Source organism: Nilaparvata lugens, chromosome 5, assembly GCF_014356525.2.
Source record: "Nilaparvata lugens isolate BPH chromosome 5, ASM1435652v1, whole genome shotgun sequence".
NCBI lineage: Eukaryota > Metazoa > Arthropoda > Insecta > Hemiptera > Delphacidae > Nilaparvata > Nilaparvata lugens.
This window is the reverse complement of record NC_052508.1, coordinates 35,486,414-35,509,508: the sequence shown is the minus strand read 5'-3', so window position 1 is coordinate 35,509,508 and position 23,095 is coordinate 35,486,414. Positions and strand designations below refer to the sequence as shown.

Here is a 23,095-nt window from a genome sequence, read left to right as displayed (position 1 = left end):
ATGTAATAATCTTCCAGGCTGTCCCCTTAATGGCCGATTTCAATTCCAAATAATCTAGCGCTGCATGTGAGTCTATGCATCGTTCAACGACAAAACAGTGCTTCATTCAGAGCCACGTTCACTCACCAATCTCATCGTTCACTCACCGATCAGTGGCTTTGAACTCAATCAATGTTATTGAACCTAAATAATGTTGAGTTTATGATATGACTGAAGTTAAGTTAATTTGTATTATCCTAGTTTATTTTTTTATTCTAACAGTGGTCAATGTATAGGTCCATCAATGTACGGGTACATGAATGTCTCATGAACGTGTGTCTTCAAGCCACTGAGATGCCTCTGAATCGATGACAGTCCTAGAAGTTTGGGGTATGCTGTCTCCTGTCCCATCTGGACGTGTAGAGCTCAATCACCGAGCCTACATTCAAATTGAAGAAACAGCTTTGAGGTAACAACTTTTTCCAAATTAAACAAATGTCCCAAGAATTCCAGATGTGACAGAATGGGTTTTAGTGACTATAGACTTTCAAAAAGGGAGGGGTTTAAGACGTGAACCATTTAATCAATTAAAACATGCTGAATTAGACTCTTTTTTTTGTTGAATCGTAATTTTGAGATCTAGGACTTGGAGATTAATAGATTACAAATTTTTATTTCGTTTGAATAGTGGATTTTCGGTTGTATCTTTACATTGAAATGTGAGGCCATATTTTCTCTGTAAGGATCCAGCTGGGGATTTCAGTTTTCTTTAAACTTATATTCTATAATCGACTAAACTACTAATAGTTGAACTAGCATATGAAATGATTAAAGATCCATAAATGTTTGTAAATGATACTTTCATCTTAAAGTTGTGAAGAATCAAAGTTTCAAGGACCCTAGCCTTTCTAAATTTGTTTTGATGTCACATATTTTTGAATAGTTTTCCCAGGTAGAATTCTGTGATGTGATACTTTAGGAATATTTTGTCTTTGCAGCTTTTATAATAATTATAAAGATACAGAACATATATTATTGGGGATTATCAATATTTGATAATATTTTGATAGTGTTTTAAAAGTTTTAAGTGTGTTCTAAATTCTCCAAGTGTTTTCTGAATTTTAAGTTTTTTTTTTCATTTATTGTTATTTATGATTAACTTTTGAGAAATATCTATGATAACTTTCGATTATTCTGTCTGAAATTAGAGTCCTTTAAGCTTCCTATGATTCAATCTAAAACGTTCCCAATGTGAAGCAGACAGAGTAGGATACTATCAAATTAGCTATATTGAAGATAACTTTCTAAATTAAGGTTTTCATGATGTAACTTAATATTGTTTTATCAAGTGTTGAATTTAACTGTAAGAGGTGACAATACATTTGATCTTCTCTCTATCTCGTTGTCTCTTTTGTCATTTCTGGATTCCCGTTCTCTAGCACTAAGTATGTTTATCAAGCATCCCTTTTATTAAGTTATATTGTGTGTGCTTCTAAATTCTAAATTCCAAATTTACTTTCTGAGTTCATAGCACGGCACATTTTTCATACTACTACTGACAGAGGTAGTTCATGTTAGATTGTAAGGAAATAATAGATTGTCAAGGATTTCAACTGAAATAATATAGAACATTAAAAATAATAAATATGTTTAATATAATAAATATCAGTCGTGCACTTGAACTATACCTACTTACAACAAATTTGTACTCTTAACAGGTAATGGTATATAGTGAGCAGTACTACTTAAACAGTACAATATAAAAGCTAGATAATGGTTATAAGCTGGTGAAATTGAGCATTAAGAAAAGGAGTAGCATCGTTGTGAGATGTGACCTTAGTGCACACATTGTGGCTGATGATGTTGCAGGATTCATAGGATTGGTGTCGCCTGATGGAACGTCCAACGCTACAAGTGGTTGAGTGACGGCTGCTACTCCACCCAGCAACAGATGTTGGTCGCTGTTGATTGGTGCACCTTCTACCGATTCTACCTTGTAGGACACTCTGTGCCATAGAGAGTCACTGCAACAAAAGAAACGATCGTTGAACATCTTCATTTTGGCTTGTCCAAAATGCTGAATAATCTTGGAGGGAGATTATTGGAGAATGAAGGAATAAACTCTTAATCAGTATCTTGATAAATTTTGAAAGGAGAGTAACAGGACATGCCTTAAGTACCGTACATACCTAGCTACTTGATGAAGTTACAAAAAAATGCATTTGGAAGACTTCCAGGAAAGCCTTTGAACTTATGAAACTTATTGTTGATGGAACCGTGGGAGGGTTAATAAAAATGAATAAAACATTTAAAAGTGGATGCTATCAAATGGAGTTGGCTAACTTATTCAATTATTTAGAATTACACAACTTTCAGACGAGTGGGCCTACCACAGGCTCACGTCCAATCAGAACATTAGTTTCTTCTACACCTTCCATCGAGGAGCATAATTACAGTTATTTCTCTCTGAAAATTTGTGCTATTGAAGTTTACTCTTATTCAAGTCTCTATGCAATATTTCTCTTGCTTTCCAATAATTCTCAGTACATTCCATTCCATTATGAGCAAAATTTTATTCATTTTTCAAGAATGTCTATGGTTGACTTCAAAGGAAAACTATTCAAATCGATTTGGAAATGGAACAAAATTGCTATGCTATTGCTACAGCAGCCAGGATTTCCATTCCCATACTTTCTGCTATAAAATATCCTTGATATTCGCTAACAATATGAAGATCTACAAGGAGGTGAGAGGATTGGATGATTGCTATTCCTTGCAGGCTGATGTTGACAGAGTTGCATTGTGGTGCCATGTGAATAAGCTTGATATCAATGTAAAAAAATGTAAATGTATGACTTTCTCCAGAAAGGTTAATCCAGCTCGTTATCCCTACTCAATCAATGGTGTGTGCTTGGAGAGGGTAGGTAACAATGTGTAAGGATCTTGGCCTTGTATTCAGTTGTACATTGTCATAGTTGATCACATCATTGGCAGAGCGAATGAGCTATTGGGCTTTGTTCTGAGAAACTCTACTGGCTTCAATAATGTTGAGACTGTTGTAACTCTGTTTCAGTCGCTAGTCAGAAGTGTCCTTGAGTACGGATCTATATTGTCTGGAGTCCCTCTACTCATCAGGATACATTAAGAGTCGAACAAGTACAGAATAAGCTTCTTCGCTTCCCATTTTATATGCAATTAGGAAGAGCCTGTCCCTTGGGTTTTCCTTCTGGACGTTTGAGATCCCTTTTCAATATGGTCTCCTTGAGGGCTACATGTGACAGGTTTTCATTGATTCATTGATGTTTGTGGTGTCTTTTTTGAAAAATTACATTAATTCACCCGCTCTCCTCTCTAGGATTGGTTTCCAGGTACCCACGTTCAATGTCAGAAGAGTTAGGACCTTTCATGTACCAAGATCAAGGACCCTTCATAACTTCTGCTCTCCACTTAATAGAGCTCTGAGGCTATTCAATACCGTTTGTGAAGGTGTTGATGTGCATGGCCCTGTTAGTGAGGTTAGAAGGCGCATTACTGAGGCTATTCATCATTGAATTTGGATTCAGTTTCAGAATTTATTCAATTAATATTATGTCCATGATTCTTATTAGTTTTATAGAGTTGATCAAACCTACAGTTTGAATCCCTTAACTTTTATCCATATAATAACAGAGAGTAGGGTTGTGTTTGTTCACTTGTTCGTTTGTTTGTGTGTTCATTTGTTGGCATCAAAACATGTCAACTTGTGGCTTGCATACCGGAAAAACGGGAATGATTTAGATCTCCAAATTTTAAACATAGATTCTAAAAATATCAATCTCATGCACCTGGAAGCCCAAATTTCAATTTTTCTTCTAGATTTTCCAGAATTTATGTTCAAACTTTATTAATGGAACATACAATTTCATAAAAAAACTAACGCCAATTAGGTACCTACTGATAGCTGTCTTGCAAAATTAGTTTTTGGTGAAAAAAACTACAGAATTCAAAGTATGAGCTAAATATATGGATGAATTTCATCCATTAATGAAATAGAAAAGAGTATTCAGCTGATATTAGCATTCAAAATTAGATTTAGATTAGATTTTTGAGGTTAGTTTTTGATCTTGTTTGTTTGCAGATAGCATGACACTGGCGACAGACAGAACATTTTCATGGCACATTGATTAACATTCAATCACAATTAAATGCATTACTTTGATCAAGATTAGTGCTAACCGATGCATTTTGGTTTCACAAAACAGAAATTTCAAGTGATAATGCCAATTAAACTAACTGGCATGAACAATTTTTAATTCTGAATAGTTGGCACCATTTTAACCATGATTAGTTGAAAATAAGAAAATTTGGTTGCACATAGGTAAAAATCAAAAAATAATGCTGGTTAAACTAATCAAAAAAGTTTCGTAAAAAAATGTTAAAGTTTTTTAACAGGTCATCCACAAAGAATTAAATCCAACTAACGCCGGTTAAGTACCTACTGATAGCTGTCTCCCAATTAGTTTTTGGTAAAAAAACTAAAGAATTCAAAGTATTGGCTAAATATATGAATGAAATTCATTCATTAATAAAATAAAGAAGTGTATTTAGCTGATATCAGCATTCGAAATTAGATTCTGATTTTTGAGGTTAGTTTTTGATCTGTTGTCATCTGTTAGCAGCATAGCACTTGACACTGGCAACAGACAGAGCATTTTCATGGCGCATGCCTCTGTATAGGAATGTCAAATTCACCGCTTCAATAACATAACCTCATTTTTACCTTAAAACATACCTATTATTATCAGTTTTCTTTTATGTAAATATTCTCTCGTATTAGAATTAAAATTAAAATCATTTTCTCTTTGTCTAATAATATCGGACCATGATCTTGTTTGTTAATATTTTTTTCATTTTCAAATTCACCACTTCAATAACATAACCTTAATTATTTTGTGTTAGTTAAATTACAGTGTTGCCGGATTGTGAAACCGTTAAAATCTTGGTTAGTTAACCGGTAAACTTAATCAGGATCAAAAACTAACCAATCTTGGTGGAACAGAAATGAATCCATAAAACTAACGCTGATTTGTTAATCGACGTTAATGTCCATATTTAACAGATGGACGTGCAACTAGCCCAAAGTGCAAAATAAACATCTACAGTTCAATCAATGCTGTAATATGAGAATGAAAATGCATGCAGTGTGAAAATGCATGCAGTTAATATGTCTTTGAATAAAGGTGTTGATATTTACATCAAGAAATCATTCTCTTCCTTTTTATTTAATCAAAATTTCAAAATTATTTGAGCCCTGAAAGAATGACTGACTTATTGTACAGTCAGTCAATAATTTTTATATTGGAATGAGGGGTATTTTGACAAGCTGAGCAAAAAAATTAGGTCATATGCACCTTTTCATTATATCTTCAAATGAAAAATGAGTTTTGTGGGTTGTCAAAACTCCCTCTGAAAGGGAAACTATTCAACTTATTCGATCTTTTAGTAGAATAACAATGATCATCCATTCATCTATTATCTTCTATACCATAATAAAGAAAAGAGCTGGATTATACACATATACAGGTGTAGAGTATGGTAAAATTATGTTTGACGCATCATCATGTCTGAACTACTGGACTGATTGACTTGAAATTTTGTATATAGATTCTTGCTTAACCGAGGATGGTTATAAACCTATTTCAAATTCTTCAATACGGTATTTGATTACATCAAGTTTTCAGTTTGTCAAGTTTTCAATTATTTGTCATGCTTCCAATTATTGTTGTAAAGAAGCAGCATAACATTTCTCTTGAAAGGGAAATTAGAAGATAGGTATGATTTGGGATCCTTTTCGAATGATAAAAACAGGTTTTCCATCACACCCAAATTTTTTCCACCATTCTGTATCCAACTTCTTCTTTTAATTGAAAGGTGGTCATATGATACATGATTCTGATACAGGATTTCCAGAGAAGGTATGGTGAAAACCACACATCAATATCTCAAACCTTTCAAAATGTATTCTCATTCATTTCCTTTATTATAGTATAGAAGATGATAAATAGATGGATGATATATCCATCTTTCTATCATCTTCTTTACTATAATAGAGGAAAGAACTGGCCTAAACACATATATATGTGTAGATGATAGGAGAATTATGTTCAATGCATCATCACGTCTGAAATACTGGACTGATTTACTTAAGATGCTGCTTATAAATTCTTAATCAACCAAGGATTCTTATAGGCTCTGATGTTGCATTTATATATATATATATATATATTATATATATATATATATATACCAGTACTGTTGCTATCATCCCTAGCTTGCAAATAAATTTGCAGAAATTTAGGGCTGTCTGGCTCGCAAATATTCTGGGGTTCTGACCGCAGCTCTAGCTCAGTTATAGATGCATGAATATTTTCAACATAATGAATCACCATGGGTTTCAGCAACTGATAATTAATAAATCTTATCGCCACTCTCTTGAAGATATTGAAGAATACCAGTAAGGAAATCAGAAAGATAGTCAGCGACTGATTATTAGTAACCATATATTCAATCAAGAATAATAAAAATCAACTATTATTCTTCCAATTGAGTTTCAAAATGCTCATCATGAATACAGGTGTGCACTAATTTATCCTTCTGAAATTCCTCGAGACTTACTATGCCAGTTCTAGAAGTTCTCTGGATCCTTATATGATATATGGCAGACTTATCATTTTAAATATCAGTAAAGATTTGTTGACTGAATAATATGACTATCATCAAGGGATGATGAGTAATAGTTGCTCTGAATGAGATCAATCTTGAATAATTCACTAATTGTATATGCTGCAAAATAAAATCCTTACTATCAAGACAGCTCAAACTGTTTATCAGGAGATGAATCAGGAAAATAATAAAAACCTTTAATATTTTGTATGATGATGGAAAACATAAATATATTCCCATAAAATATATGAATAAAAAGTTTTATAAATATAATTCCATATAAATAAATTCTCTAATATCTTTGGTATCACAGGAAAAGTTAGAATTCACAATACTGTGAGCTATCATATATAATTTTATTAATACTGATATATGAAACTTAAGGTTTATTCAGAATTTGACAAATTGGAACCTGTTCAGTCGATAGAATATATATTTCAATCAATAATCAATATTTAGCAAAATAATCATTTAAAATCTCAGGGTATGGGATTTGTGCCATGCACAGAAATAAGCTTCCAACATTAATCAAATGAGTTGATGAAAAGAGTTCTTACCAAATATATTATAGTGTTCAACGTGTTGCGAAATTTTCAAACTTGAATCAAATTTATATAGCGCTTTTGAATAATTCCCCAATTCACTAAAAAGGCCTTAGTTTAATGAGCTCATTAAAACCTAACACTCACTCGAACAACGCTCACTGAAGTTCTTGTGGAATAATTAATTATCTCCAATAATTAATTGGTCAAATCCTTTTGACTCCACTAGGCTCAGGTATGGTCCAGATTGCTTGCAAATTTCTATCAGTATTAAATGTATATGGAAATATTTTACAATTAGGAACTCTTAAATAATCACTGAGTTCATAAACAATCAAACATTAATTACAAATACTTGAACATTTAAAAAGGGACTGGCTTGATACTTTTTCAAAAAATAATTGAAAATAGCCCTATCCTCATGTGCTGCTGTATCAGTCAAGATCGCAAGCCAGAGAGAGCATTTCTTGGAAAAATTTTCATATCTTCCTCTAAAATTTGTAAAATTTGACATGATGTGATTGGCTATCTAAGATTTAGAGTGTCCTTAGCTTTTGTTATAAAATAATAAATAAGATTGTACTTAAATAAATTATATAATAGGCCGTAAGCATTTCAATTAAATAAATTTTAATATAATAATGCATACATTTACTTTTTTAAATCAATAACTAAGTTGCTGTATAATTTTATTCCTGCCAAAGAATTGAAACTAGTGCATAATTATATTTTCCATGGTTCTCTTATCACTTTATAGATAGTATGACTGCTTCTTATCAAAAAGAAGATTCGATTTTATTAGAGAGTAGGGGTTTTGTGCCGATTGAGCATCAATTAACACCAAGGTCAGGGTCAAGGTCAAGGTCGAATTCAAGGTCAAGGTCGAATTAAAGGTCAAGGTCAAATTCAAATTCAAGGTAAAATTTAAGGTCTAATTAAAGGTCAAGGTCAGGTCAAGGTTGAGAGATGCTATCTAAACCACCGCCCCCCAACCACTGAATTCTCTGTTAGAATGAGCCCGGTATTTATAGTAATTTTATCCAGTTTCACAAACATGTTTGAACAGGTCTGTGAAAATTGAGAGAATTGATAACAGACATGTTTGAACAGGTCTGTGAAAATTGAGAGAATTGATAACAGACATGTTTGAACAGGTCTGTGGAAATAATTTGATAACGTTATACAGAACAGGATTGAGGTCAAATTTAAGGTCAAATTCAAGGTCAAGGTCAAATTCAAGGTCAAGGTAAAATTCAAGGTCAAATTCAAGGTTAAGGTCGAATTCAAGGTCAAGGTCTAATTCAAGTTTGAGGTCGAATTCAAGGTCAAGGTCAAATTCAAGGTCAAGGTCGAGGTCAGGTCAAGGTCAAGGTTGAGAGATGTTATCTCAACCACCACCCCACCAAAACTGGATTCTCTGTTGGAATGAGCTCTGTATTTATAGGCCAGGGAGGAGATGTTTACAGCAAGAATTTCTATTAAACACTGAGGAAAATATTTTGTTTAGGGGGTGTGGCCTAATTCAATTTCCCCCCTAAGAGGTGTGGTCTAATTCAATCCCCCCCCCCCCAAGGGGTGTGGCCTAATTCAATTGTTCCACTTTATATAATAATATAATTAAAACCAATTGATTTATTTATAATTTAATTAATTAACAACTATTTTCATCAGTATTCTATTTAATTATTTAACAATAATTACGTTTATCATGATTATATTCGTGTAATATTGGATTTTCAAGTTACAGAAAAATTTAATCTAATCTAAATCTAATCTCTAATCTCTGGGATATGAACACTAGACTCCAGATTAGAGTTTGCAACGCTATCAACTACATCACTATTATTTGGGGAAATGTTGATCAAAACTAACTCATAAATTTGCTTCACAAGAATAGATAATAAGTTACAACTTCACTAAAATTAGTAATTATCATTATTTTGTGATAGATTACAAAGAGTTACTTTGAGTAATGTAGATATTTTAAATTAATCTCCTAATAAGGCATTGTGAATTTGATATTGTTTTCATTATTTTTAAATCTTCATTCTTGGCCCAACCAATTGCTTGTTATTTCATTGCTTGTTATTAATAATTTGCAGTTATTGAATAATATTTTCATTGTAAGTTCAATCCAATTATTTATAGAATGATTTAAAGTGATGGATTTAGTGATAGCAAACTAATGAGTTCGTTTTGATCAACATGTTCTCAAGCAAGTTTTTGTGGTCTGATGCAGCTTATCAATCTGAAGCTCCAGGTTCGAGTCCCCACAGTATAAATAGTTTTTTGACTCTTTGAAACAACTTCTGAATTTCGTTGAACAGTTGAACAAAACTACTCATGAAAATATAAACTGAACTTATTGATTTTCTTGGTAAGAAAGAACTAACAGTTGATCTTTATAACCTTAGATTTCAGTAGGGAAAAATGTTTGTTTCATAATTGTATTATAATTTTGTAAACTACTATGACTAATAAAGATCAGTACCTTTTTTACAAGTTTTTTATTAATTTGAGAATTGATTTCAACCAAAAATTTGTATTCTTGATTGGATTACAAATCTGAGAATTTTCCAGTTCAAGTTGATAATACATCTCAGAAGGAATGTTGAACTTACCTAGGTGTTAAAGATTCTCTTAAACACTCTTATCGGGTGAATTCATACCAAAATTTGAATTCATTTGTTGGAGAGGGTGGAGTAAGTTTGAATCAGTTAAATACATCCATCGTTTCATATTATTTAGATCAGCATTCTGTGGCATATAAATATTTTTGCTAAACTCAACGATATTCTGTAATATAATTATTCAGCCTCTTGTTTTCTACTCAAATGACATTCAAATTTTTCAACACTCATGCTTGTCCTATTAACATAGGTTCCAAAAATTGAGGTACCCTAATTTCAAGTTTTTAAGGTTTTTAAGTTTTTCAAGTTTTCAAGATGGCGGATAATGACTAAAAAACCATGTTTTTCACGGTTTTCTCTAATTATTTTCTCCAAATTTATAACCTGAATAAGCCCTATCAACTGACATGAGTCTCATTTCTGGGAAAATTGCAGGAGCTCTCGAGACAAATGGACTTTGTAAACCTACTTCTTGTGCATGATATAGAGTAGTTTATTCAAAAATAACACATCATGGTCCTGTCACATGACACCCTCTAGTCTTTATCAATATCCAAATCCTGCTCCAACTAGTCTGTATGACATTATTGCTCCCTCACCACTGCAGGAGTGAGTGAGTGAGTCTGTATGACATTATTTCTTCCCCTCTCACCACAAAAATGTTCCACTGTAGGGGTGAGTGAGAGCCAAATGTAGGCAGTCCAAGTAAACTTGAGTATAAAGCTGAGCTAATACATACCTCTCTTGTAGGCATTCATGCGAAAGTGGGGCTCACATCCTCTTGCACTGAGTTCATTTCTAAATAAACGATACTTGATTTTTAGAATTGAGTCTCAAATTTATCTTATCGAGAATTGGATAGGCATTACACAAGGTTGCAATAATTTTCTGTACTTTATAATTTATAATACAAACATCCATATCAATCAGATACAGGGAGTAACTCTTTCTTTGTTCCTACCGAGTGTATATTTCAAAACATCTAGCTTGATTCTGATTTTATTATACAAATCTATGTTTGGGTTCTCTCTGGACACATACAATGCTTCCTGGTTCTCAAACCGATTTTTATTCCCATGTTTCATTGCAATTCTGTCCCTTCTTGTTGCTCTTCTAATCTTCGACTCACCTTTAATTTCCAACATTATACTGCTCCACTTCTTTTTGTGTCTTCCATACATATATTCAAATGATTCTATTCTAGGAAATAAAGCTTGTCATACCATCAAGTGTAACTTGTAGTTCTGTGAACAGTAGACCTCACACAGTTTTCTCATCCATAAGTATCTATTCTAGTTGAATCACAATTTACTCTTAAAAACTGTTATTTGTTTTCTCCAAGATCAAAAACTCACTTACGTTGATAAACTAAGTTCACGTTTAAATTTTTATCCCATATGATCAATGAATAATCTACTTGTCAGCTGATTGATTATGAATAATTCTATAGTCTGATTGATCCTATCTTCAAAGTAGATGATATAGTGATATCAGAGTATGGAGGAATTCCTTTTCTTTTCATATTATCCTTGGAATGCAAAATTTCAAAAAAAAGCCTTTTGTATACATCAATGCGCAGTTGAAAAAGGAATATTTCTGCCAATTCTCATCGAATTCTATCAACTTGATCGCGTTACATACAGACAGACAAAAGCAAATCGAGTTGAAACATTGACCTCACCACGTTCGGTCAATTACACAAATGTCCTCTCCCCTTTTTCATCACTGTAAGGGATTACACTCTCTTGAGCATTTCTATAGCTTTGTATGCTTTAATAAAAACATTTTTATGGTACCCCTTTACAAAGTAAACGTTTTTCCTTCCCCAGAACTAGGAGTTTTCCAGTCACAATATACACCCCACTAGGATCAGTGTGAATGGTTCAAGTTCCTCTCTCAAATTCTGCAAGTTGCTTATGTATGGCTTCCAAAAACTCTACTTTTCATCCAGTTCACTCCTTGGCAGATAGGGGACATCTCTCCAATAGGGTATAGCTTAAAGACCATGTTTGCTCTTTTTCTTAAGACTTGTGGCTCAAACGGCAGGGCGACCGGGGCGGTCGCCCCGGGCGCCGTGGCGTAAAAGGATTACCACCCCGGAGCAAGTACCTTTATTTCAGCTTCACGTTAAAAGTCTTATCAACCCATTTCTATGTATCACTTATTTATGTGATGTGGTATATAAACAATAAAAACTAACTAAACTTAAATACATAGCATAGGATTTCCCTGAAAAAGAGTATTCTTATGCCTACATATCTATCTGCAGTGTTCGTATTAATAGACTATTGTAGCCTATATTGTTCATTCAACAAAATTCCAGACCTTGTATTTTCCAGGCTGAATCCTATTTACTTTTAAATATTCCTAAATTGAAAATACTTTTTACACAGCCTTTGTTCCAAGTATAGTATGGTGATTTATTACCTGTATGAAGATCATAAATATACATTTGGAGAAATACAGGGATAATTGATAATTCCAAATATTTTTCACAACTACACATCTACCTACCCACCTACATAAGTACCTACCTACCTACGTACCTACCTACCTGCCTACCTACGTACCTACCTACCTACCTACCTACCTAGCTTACCTACCTAGCTTGCAATTGCTACATTGATGGAAGGAGCAGCTGAGGAAGGAGCACTTCTATCTTCTGTATTCAACAAGAATGGCTATCTAATAATCGTTTCTGCTTCCAAGAAGAATATAACAACAAAGCTGTTGAGATTGACTTTGGTTAATAGTAATATGAATTTATGTCAAATCACAAGCTGTAAACAAGCAGTTAAGTAGACTGTCCAGATACAAGATTATGGGAAACTTTTACCTCTGATGCAGCCAAATGTACATGTTTAGCAACTGACCCTATTCTGTATAGCTTGAATTATTTCCAATTTATTCTGTGTCTTCAGCTAAAACTGACAGATAATCTGAAAAATAATTGTTATTCATCTCACGTAAAAATAATTGAAGATATTGCTCTTTGATGGCATCTCCTACATACAAATTTCTCGGGAGTAAATTAAGAATATATCTTAGTAAGTACATAATTGTTCTAATTCCACAGAAGCTACCTATGTTTTCTTCTTTGTTCACTTTCTTTACTGAAGAATAAAATTCATTTCTTATATTTGTTTGGTCTCCTACTGGGGTAATAGCAAGAAATCGTATGGAGTGCAAGACCCGCAAGATAGAAAGAAAATAATTTCCTATGCATTTAGTTTCAATTTACTACCTACCAATTTCGATGATGCATCCATCAGTTTCTCATGAATGTGGTGAGACCAAGTCAAACACAGTTTTCTCCACAATATCCAAAGTTACCCTCTCGTTCATGTATATTGGACGATGATTTGAAGAGAGATTAATAGAGGTATTGGATATAACTACTATTCAGGCATACTGTACAGTATAGGATAGTTGTGTATCTCACCGCGCTATCAAAATCTCGCCCTGGGCGCCTATTAACCTTAGGGCGGTCCTGACTTGTGGTATCAAGTTACCTGTTTCTACAAGACCCAACTCATCTAGGTTGTGCCTTTCATTCACGCTTTTTTTGTGTCAGCAGAAAAAAATTTAATGCACATTCCAAATATACATCATTTTTTTATTTGTTGACATAAGTTACAAGTTGATAGCATTCCTGGTTCACAGAATATATTTGACACCATGACTCATGGTAATACAATAAAATCAATATTTTTGAGATAGTAAACTTGCTATTCCCTTATTATGCTCAAACAACTAGAAAAATCATTCTTATACTGGAAAAACAAAAATTCATTGCAATATTTATATGATTTCGAATGTTTTATCCTATCTAAGACAGGTATCTTTCTTCCCAGAACCAACGAAATTAGACCCAATAGTGACAGTGTTATTGACACACCATTCATTTGACTCATCCCTACTAATAGTATCACCTATTATAATTTTTTATAGAGATTGTCTGTGGTGAGGGGAGTCTTGCAGAAACGATGTGCCCAGTACTTAATATCAGAATTCTCCATAAGCAGTAATAAACTATCAATTCCATCATTATCCATTATCCATTATCTGATGATTAATAATCTATTCTTGCATCACGAGAAACCAAACATCTCTCATATTGTCTACACAAAGTTTCTATAGGCAAGCTTCACCTCTAAACATTCAATCATACTGTCCAATATATTTCACGATTCTTTACAGCTATACCCAGAATAAATGAAAATTGATGCAGAGTGTTTGAAAAACACTTTATACATATTTTATATAGATGAAAAAAAATATCACTTGAGTTTCACTAGCCATGTGAGAGTTTCATCCTATACTATTAAACGAGCAACTTCTGTTTATATGTTTAGATGTTTATATGTTTGTATTTCATCGGATCTCGGAAACGGCTCCAACGATTCTCACTGATGGTATGACAAGCTTCATTTCCCAGAATAGAATCATTTGAATAGATGTATGGAAGACACAAAAAGAAGTGGAGCAGTATAATGTTTGAAATTAAAGGTGAGTCGAAGATTAGAAGAGCAACAAGAAGGGACAGAATTGCAATGAAACATGGGAATAAAAATCGGTTTGAGAACCAGGAAGCATTGTATGTGTCCAGAGAGAACCCAAACATAGATTTGTATAATAAAATCAGAATCAAGCTAGATGTTTTGAAATATACACTCGGTAGGAACAAAGAAAGAGTTACTCCCTGTATCTGATTGATATGGATGTTTGTATTATAAATTATAAAGTACAGAAAATTATTGCAACCTTGTGTAATGCCTATCCAATTCTCGATAAGATAAATTTGAGACTCAATTCTAAAAATCAAGTATCGTTTATTTAGAAATGAACTCAGTGCAAGAGGATGTGAGCCCCACTTTCGCATGAATGCCTACAAGAGAGGTATGTATTAGCTCAGCTTTATACTCAAGTTTACTTGGACTGCCTACATTTGGCTCTCACTCACCCCTACAGTGGAACATTTTTGTGGTGAGAGGGGAAGAAATAATGTCATACAGACTCACTCACTCACTCCTGCAGTGGTGAGGGAGCAATAATGTCATACAGACTAGTAGGAGCAGGATTTGGATATTGATAAAGACTAGAGGGTGTCATGTGACAGGACCATGATGTGTTATTTTTGAATAAACTACTCTATATCATGCACAAGAAGTAGGTTTACAAAGTCCATTTGTCTCGAGAGCTCCTGCAATTTTCCCAGAAATGAGACTCATGTCGGTTGATAGGGCTTATTCAGGTTATAAATTTGGAGAAAATAATTAGAGAAAACCGTGAAAAACATGGTTTTTTAGTCATTATCCGCCATCTTGAAAACTTGAAAAACTTAAAAACCTTAAAAACTTGAAATTAGGGTACCTCAATTTTTGGAACCTATGTTAATAGGACAAGCATGAGTGTTGAAAAATTTGAATGTCATTTGAGTAGAAAACAAGAGGCTGAATAATTATATTACAGAATATCGTTGAGTTTAGCAAAAATATTTATATACCACAGAATGCTGATCTAAATAATATGGAACGATGGATGTATTCAACTGATTCAAACTTACTCCACCCTCTCCAACAAATGAATTCAAATTTTGGTATGAATTCACCCAATAAGAGTTATTAAGATAATCTTTAACACCTAGGTAAGTTCAACAATCCTTCTGAAATGTATTATCAACTGGAACTGGAAAATTCTCAGATTTGTAATCCAATCAAGAATACAAATTTTTGGTTGAAATCAATTCTCAAATTAATAAAAAACTTGTAAAAAAGGTACTGATCTTTATTAGTCATAGTAGTTTACAAAATTATAATACAATTATAAAACAAACATTTTGCCCTACTGAAATCTAAGGTTATAAAGATCAACTGTTAGTTCTTTCTTACCAAGAAAATCAATAAGTTCAGTTTATATTTTCATGAGTAGTTTTGTTCAACTGTTCAACGAAATTCAGAAGTTGTTTCAAAGAGTCAAAAAACTATTTATACTGTGGGGACTCGAACCTGGAGCTTCAGATTGATAAGCTGCATCAGACCACAAAAACTTGCTTGAGAACATGTTGATCAAAACGAACTCATTAGTTTGCTATCACTAAATCCATCACTTTAAATCATTCTATAAATAATTGGATTGAACTTACAATGAAAATATTATTCAATAACTGCAAATTATTAATAACAAGCAATGAAATAACAAGCAATTGGTTGGGCCAAGAATGAAGATTTAAAAATAATGAAAACAATATCAAATTCACAATGCCTTATTAGGAGATTAATTTAAAATATCTACATTACTCAAAGTAACTCTTGGTAATCTATCACAACATAATGATAATTACTAATTTTAGTGAAGTTGTAACTTATTATCTTTTCTTGTGAAGCAAATTTATGAGTTAGTTTTGATCAACATTCCCCCAAATAATAGTGATGTAGTTGATAGCATTGCAAACTCTAATCTGGAGTCTTGTGTTCATATCCCAGAGATTAGAGAAATTTTTCTGTAACTTGGAAATCCAATATTACACGAATATAATTATGATAAACATAATTCTTGTTAAATAATTAAATAGAATACTGATGTAAATAGTTGTTGATTAATTAAATTATAAATAAATCAATTGGTTTTAATTATATTATTATATAAAGTGGAACAATTGAATTAGGCCACACCCCTTGGGGGGGATTGAATTAGACCACACCTCTTAGGGGGGAAATTGAATTAGGCCACACCCCTAATAAAAATATTTTCCTCAGTGTTTAATAGAAATTCTTGCTGTAAACATCTCCTCCCTGGCCTATAAATACAGAGCTCATTCCAACAGAGAATCCAGTTTTGGAGGGGTGGTGGTTGAGATAACATCTCTCAACCTTGACCTTGACCTGACCTTGACCTTGACCTTGAATTTGACCTTGACCTTGAATTCGACCTTAACCTTGAATTTGACCTGGAATTTGACCTTGACCTTGAATTTGACCTTAAATTTAACCTCAATCCTGTTCTGTATAATGTTATCAAATTATTTCCACAGACCTGTTCAAACATGTATGTTATCAATTCTCTCAATTTTCACAGACCTGTTCAAACATGTCTGTTATCAATTCTCTCAATTTCCAGAGACCTGTTCAAACATGTATGTTATCAATTCTCTCAATTTTCACAGACCTGTTCAAACATGTCTGTTATCAGTTCTCTAGATTTTCACAGACCTGTTCAAACATGTTTGTGGAACTGGATAAAATTACTATAAATACCGGGCTCATTCCAACAGAGAATTCAGTGGTTGGGGGCGGTGGTTGAGATAGCATCTCTCAACCTCGACCTGACCTTCACCTTGAATTCGACCTTGACCTTGAATTAGACCTTGGATTTTACCTAGAATTTGAATTCGACCTTGACCTTGAATTTGACCTTGAATTCGACCTTGACCTTGAATTCAACCTTGACCTTGACCTTGGTGTTAAATTGATGCTAAATCGGCACAAAACCCCTACTTTAGAGTATTACCTTGACTTTGCTAACTATCCTTTCAGTTTCATAATTCTATTAAAGATAGTTTGCTTTTTTCTGAATTATTTTATTGTGTCAAACGGATCATCACAAGGCCTATTTTCAATTCTTCTGGATTTCATTATGTTATGTTCTAAAAAAACCGTGTGAAGCACGGGTTACCTGCTAGTACTTGAATATTTGTTGTTAGAACTTTTTCTTTTTTCTCCTCTGCTTTCATCAATTTTCTTCTCACAGTGGCACATGTTTTTCCCTTAACCTGTTTCTAGACTAAATTGTATTCTTTTTATAACTTATTGGATAAGTTTTAGATAAGTTTAGATAAGTTGGATTAGTTTTTATTCTGTATTTATTACTTATGCTTAGATTACTTTCAATTACCTATGCTTTCCTTATACTTATCAACTTTCTTCTGTATTTGTGAATTGCATGTATTGTATCTCTCATTTTTATTTCTCCTAGTAACTTACTCTATTCTATTGAAAATGGTAGTGAAGACTGTTTTGGGCTTAATGCCTGTAGTCTTTTTTTGTTCTGTAATAAAACTAGTTTTATTTATTTAGTTGATTTTTATTTATAAAACTTTGTGGAAGCTTAATGTTTCAACAAAACAGACATGTAAATAGTGAGGCTCACCTAATAGTAGTATACCGTACTACGTTCTATAGTGAGGTCCACGTTATAATGACAGTATTTGATTAACATTGGTGCTGCTATCCTTGTCTATCTCATTCGACAAAGCAGATCGCACTATTCTTTTATAGCAACACAACGTTGCCAGATGTAGATATATTCGGTAATCAATTATCAAAAATATTTCATCTCAATTATGAAAATTTATTATTTGATAATTGAAAAATATATTTTCTTGGCTGATAAAATATAATTGATTGTTTCAAACAAGAATGAATAGTTAATTTTACGATACATCATATATACCGATATCAACTACCTCTAGTAGGCAGTTACAAGGCAGAGAATCGGTAACGCTGTTCTCCTATCTTTCTCCACTGCTATTATAACATGAACCTCACTATATTTGAAACTGAGAACATGAGCCTTGATAAGAATTCGGGAAGAAACTGGCCTAAATACATAATTTTTTAGAAAGGCCTCTCGTAATTATATGAATGCAAATTCAAGTACGGTATAGGCCTATAGCTCTTTCAGTGAGTAAAGAATGTAATTTATTACATTCTATACTCACTGAGGCCTTCATGGTTTTATTCCTGTTGTATTTTGTTTTTGTTTTTTAAGCGAGCCAATGCCATTGCTTCATCTTTCCCTTCAGATTCAAAATGGTATGTTTCTATAGCAGTTGCCCATCTTTGAGTCTTTCGTACCAAATTGAATAATTGAAGATTTAAGTAAACTAATAAAATCTCAGCAGAGTAAAATTCATTATTCAAGTGAGCGTAAGCTCTCATCGATAGATATTCTCAGCAATGTATCAGTAAATATTTTGTTTGCCAATTAAACATCTTTCCTTTAAATAATAAAATATGAATATTATAACAACGATAACACATTATCTTGTCTTCTCTTTTCAAATGGTTTCATTTTAATCACACGAGACTTCATATTTTTCAATGTTCTTAACATTCATCATCATCATCAACTCGAGTTATGTGTGAATGAATCGTTCAAGTGAGAAAGACAGCCAATTGTGTTTTTCTCATATTTCTGGAACAATTCTACAGCATCTCCTATAACCATTATTCAATTTAAAATCATACTTTCCGGACAATAATAATAGAAATGATTATTAGATAAGGAAGGTTCGTCTCATATGATGCTAAAGATTCACTTTATACTGTCATTTACCCTTTTATAGATAACACGCTTCTCGTTCAATCAAAGCTGTCAGTTTAACAGAATACTTATTGAAATTCTATTTTAAATATCAGATGTGTACACTGTTGAATGAATTTATTAATTCATCATCAGCATTAAACAAATACAGTTAAAACAAAACAGTGCACAGTTGTACTTTACAATGTTTGAAACGATAAATTGTAATGGAAAAAAATCAAAATCTATAATAGAAGAATAGAATTTTCAGAATGTTTTACCATATAATAAAACAATCTTATAAGTTTAAACGTATAAGTTTTCTCTGGCATTGAAATGTATTTGAGAGAGTTCGTATAGCACTTTATAAAGACGTTTGATGTAGACATTTGTACACAGTAGAATGCGTATCCCAATGACACGTCTTATGACACAAACACAGTAATAAGTTATACGCGTGGGCGATACGCTTAAAATAATATTATTGACCGAGCGAAGTGAGGTCTAAGATTCAAGTCGATAGTTTGGCATTTCTCTTAATGTTTGAATGTTCAAATGTTTATATGTTGCGCATTTACGGCGAAACGCGGTAATAGATTTTCATGAAATTTGACAGGTATGTTCCTTTTTTAATTGCGCTTCAACGTATACAAGGTTTTTGGAAATTTTGCATTTCAAGGATAATATAAAAGGAGAAAGGAACCTCCTTCATACGCAAATATTAGAGTAAAAATCTGGTGTGGCGCACTCACACAACGTTCCTTGCCGTTATGAAAATTGATCACCTGACGCTAGTGTTCCCGCGCATCTCAATTCTACTGTTCAAAGATTTGATCCAGCTGGTGACAGGGCAATAACGCTGAAGACACACGAGGTCTGCAATCTCTTCATAGTGAATCATTTAATAGAATCAACAGTTGCCAACAGTTTGCAATTATTGGATAATCACATTTTCTCGAGTTTCGAGCTTATTTTTAATTTTAGGTAAAAATGTTACTGAACATTAATTGTAGAGATTCTCATGCCCAATCTTTTCCACTCATTTTTTTTTGTTAAAATTGTATCTGAAGCCTGATAATTGAGAATCTGAAATCAAACTTTGCATAGATGGGGTGGAGCTCCTGAAATTTTTACAGATATGGGACTTGTGGCAGTTGATAGAGCTTATCGATGACTAATTCAGGTATAACTTTAATCAAAATAGTTGGAGCCGTTTCGAGAAAATCGCGAAAAACCCTGTTTTTGAAAATATTTTCGCCATTTTAGCCGCCATCTTGTATCGCATTTTATCGAAATTGTTCGTGTCGGATCCTTATATTGTAAGGACCTCACGTTACAAATTTCAAGTCATTCCGTTGATTGGGAGATGAGATATCGTGAACACAGACGCACATACACTCATACACACACACACACACACATACAGACCAATACCCAAAAAACACTTTTTTGGACCCAGGGGACCTTGAAACGTATAGAAATTTAGAAATTGGGGTACCTTAATTTTTTTCGGAAAGCAATACTTTCCTTACCTATGGTGATAGGGCAAGGAAAGTAAAAATCAGACTATAGAATTATTCATTATAAATCAGCTTACAAGTGATTACACAGACTGATGTGTGGAGAAGCCAGTCTATTGCTGTATTTCCATAAGGTTTATAGTTTCAATCAGGTACTTGTGGATGAGAATACTGCGTGAGGTCTGCTGTTCACAGAACTACTAGTTATTTTCTATAGATATAGAACTATATACATGCAAATATATTTCCTGATGATTCAATTTGTTTTTGAGAGCTGTTACAATTAAATACGATATGAATATAGATAGTCAAATTATTTATAATAATCAAATACCATAATATGAATTCGATTCCTACAATGTAAACAACTCTCCTGTATTTTTCTATAGTTCATTGCATTGTTTCTCCAACTTTTCTTGTAGAAATGAACAAAAATTATGTTCTTTTCAGCCAAAATTGAATTCAAAATTCTTAAATTCTGAGCTCAAAATACTTTCAAAATATATAATTTCCAATCCCAATCATACTGTTAACTCAGGTCATGCTTAGATATTTTTGTATGTGCTGTAAATCTAAAATTGCTCCCAAGGAAACTCCCAGCTCTATTTTGAACTTCCAAATTTCCCACTATGGGACGAATCTACAACTATTGAGATATTCACTTCAAAGTAACAGCATTCCTTATCAATAACCCTAATTCTTCACATATAACCCATGCTTTATATACTCCCAGTATGAGGTGAATCTCTCCAACTTATACCTTCTATGGTACACTGATGCTATAGTTACGTGAATGCATATGTAAAGCTAGAGCAGAAGATAATTCAAAGCCTTGAACCAATTATTAAGAAGATTGAAAGCATAACTTACAATGTGTTCTAGAGAAGATATAGAGAAGACCGTAGATGGTTTCAAGCAGTAAAGTACCGTATGATGATGTGCCAAATCACCTCTTTCTGGAAGAGCAGCCACATTCAGTGTGGTTCTCCAGGACAACAGTGACAATATTTCCATTGGCCATATTCTTGAATTGCACCTCAACCGATTGCACTTTTTTGATGATCTCGCGGAGATATTTTTTGTTGCCTGAATTGCCCCGACAAAAGCCGGACGCGTAGTCGCACCGTGACAGCACAACGAAGCTGGGGTCGTAGTTACCGGTCATATTGTCCATCTCCTTTGTCGAGATAGCACGATCAATTGGCTCCCAATATGAATTTTCCTCGTAGTACTGAGATGCCTTCTTGTTATCCTCGTAGCTCACTTTTTTAATGATTGCTCGTGAATCGACTATTTGCAAACACACGAATATAACACTGGTTCCAATTCCAATAACTATCATTGCAGACAACATGATGCTGCTTTTGAAAAACTATAAATCACAAAATTAGTGTCACTGGAATGTTTCTAATTTTTGAATGTTATAAAAATGAATAACATAATAATCTCCACGGCTTATCTTCAACGCCTTATCACCGGCTAGAATACTAAGACACAGCTCGCGATTGGGTTTCTCAGATAAGTAAGAAAGTTGTCTCTCGCAGCACAAGTTCAAGGAGCAAATGAAGAGGAAGGGGAGCACGTAGCACTTATACGGAAACTCTCGTCCAATAGGAATGAATGAAGATGACGTCCGAGCTGAAGCTCAACCTGAGGCCGCTTGTCAGTACCTGTCTCCTCTCCTCTCCGGGCTCACAATCAGTGATGATGATTCACTCTCCAGGCGCGTAGTTTGTTGCATCAGCTGTCGATGAACCATCCTTTGACGCGTGCCACCTTCCCCCACTCGTCGTTAACGAGCCCTGGAGTTTCCTCATTGACGTCGAGGCTATTATCAACATCATAGGGTCGCTTATGCTACTTTTCTATTTTCTCTCACTGGCCTACATTGATAGCGTTATTATCACTGATCTCAAGTTTGAGGTGATCCAATGCTCATTGAAATAGTATACCCTACTGTATTACCTGTCACCTACGTCTGTAATGTGAAGAAAATGATTAATTACTATATATTTTATCTGGTGCACAGTGAACTTAGCTCCAAGTGAGCTTTGACAACCTGATGTGATTTGAGAAAAATGTTGGTCTAGTTGGTGAGTGGAGGATATCTTTACACTTTTGTTTAACTGGATATAACTGCTATTTCTGTGACCAAGAACAATATTTAATGAAGCTAGATAATCTGATATGATATTCAAAGAAAATTAAGATAGCCTAATTCTATCAGGTACTGGAAAGTATGTTATGGTACAGACTGGTTGTAAAAGGTGGCTTTTTTCATTTATGTTTCGCTTGTGAACGGTAGGTCATAATATATGAAATATGTAAGCAAACGATAGATTTGCCGTCGGCAAACGTCGAGTTCAGCGCCTCAGTGCATGACGATGCCTATTGAAGGTCGCTAGAATATGAAAGTAAT

At 33.5% G+C, this 23,095-nt stretch overlaps 1 protein-coding gene across 1 annotated transcript; it reads right to left on the bottom strand.

Moving 5' to 3' along the window:
• Positions 1–1,615: 1,615 nt before the first annotated feature.
• LOC111049445 lies at positions 1,616–22,256 on the bottom strand. Its single transcript, XM_022335518.2, has 2 exons — positions 21,627–22,256; positions 1,616–2,003 (listed from the first exon to the last, which is right to left on the bottom strand). Exons 1-2 carry the CDS (start codon positions 22,028–22,030, stop codon positions 1,757–1,759), a joined length of 651 nt encoding a protein of 216 aa, XP_022191210.1. The 5' UTR covers positions 22,031–22,256; the 3' UTR covers positions 1,616–1,756.
• Positions 22,257–23,095: the final 839 nt, after the last annotated feature.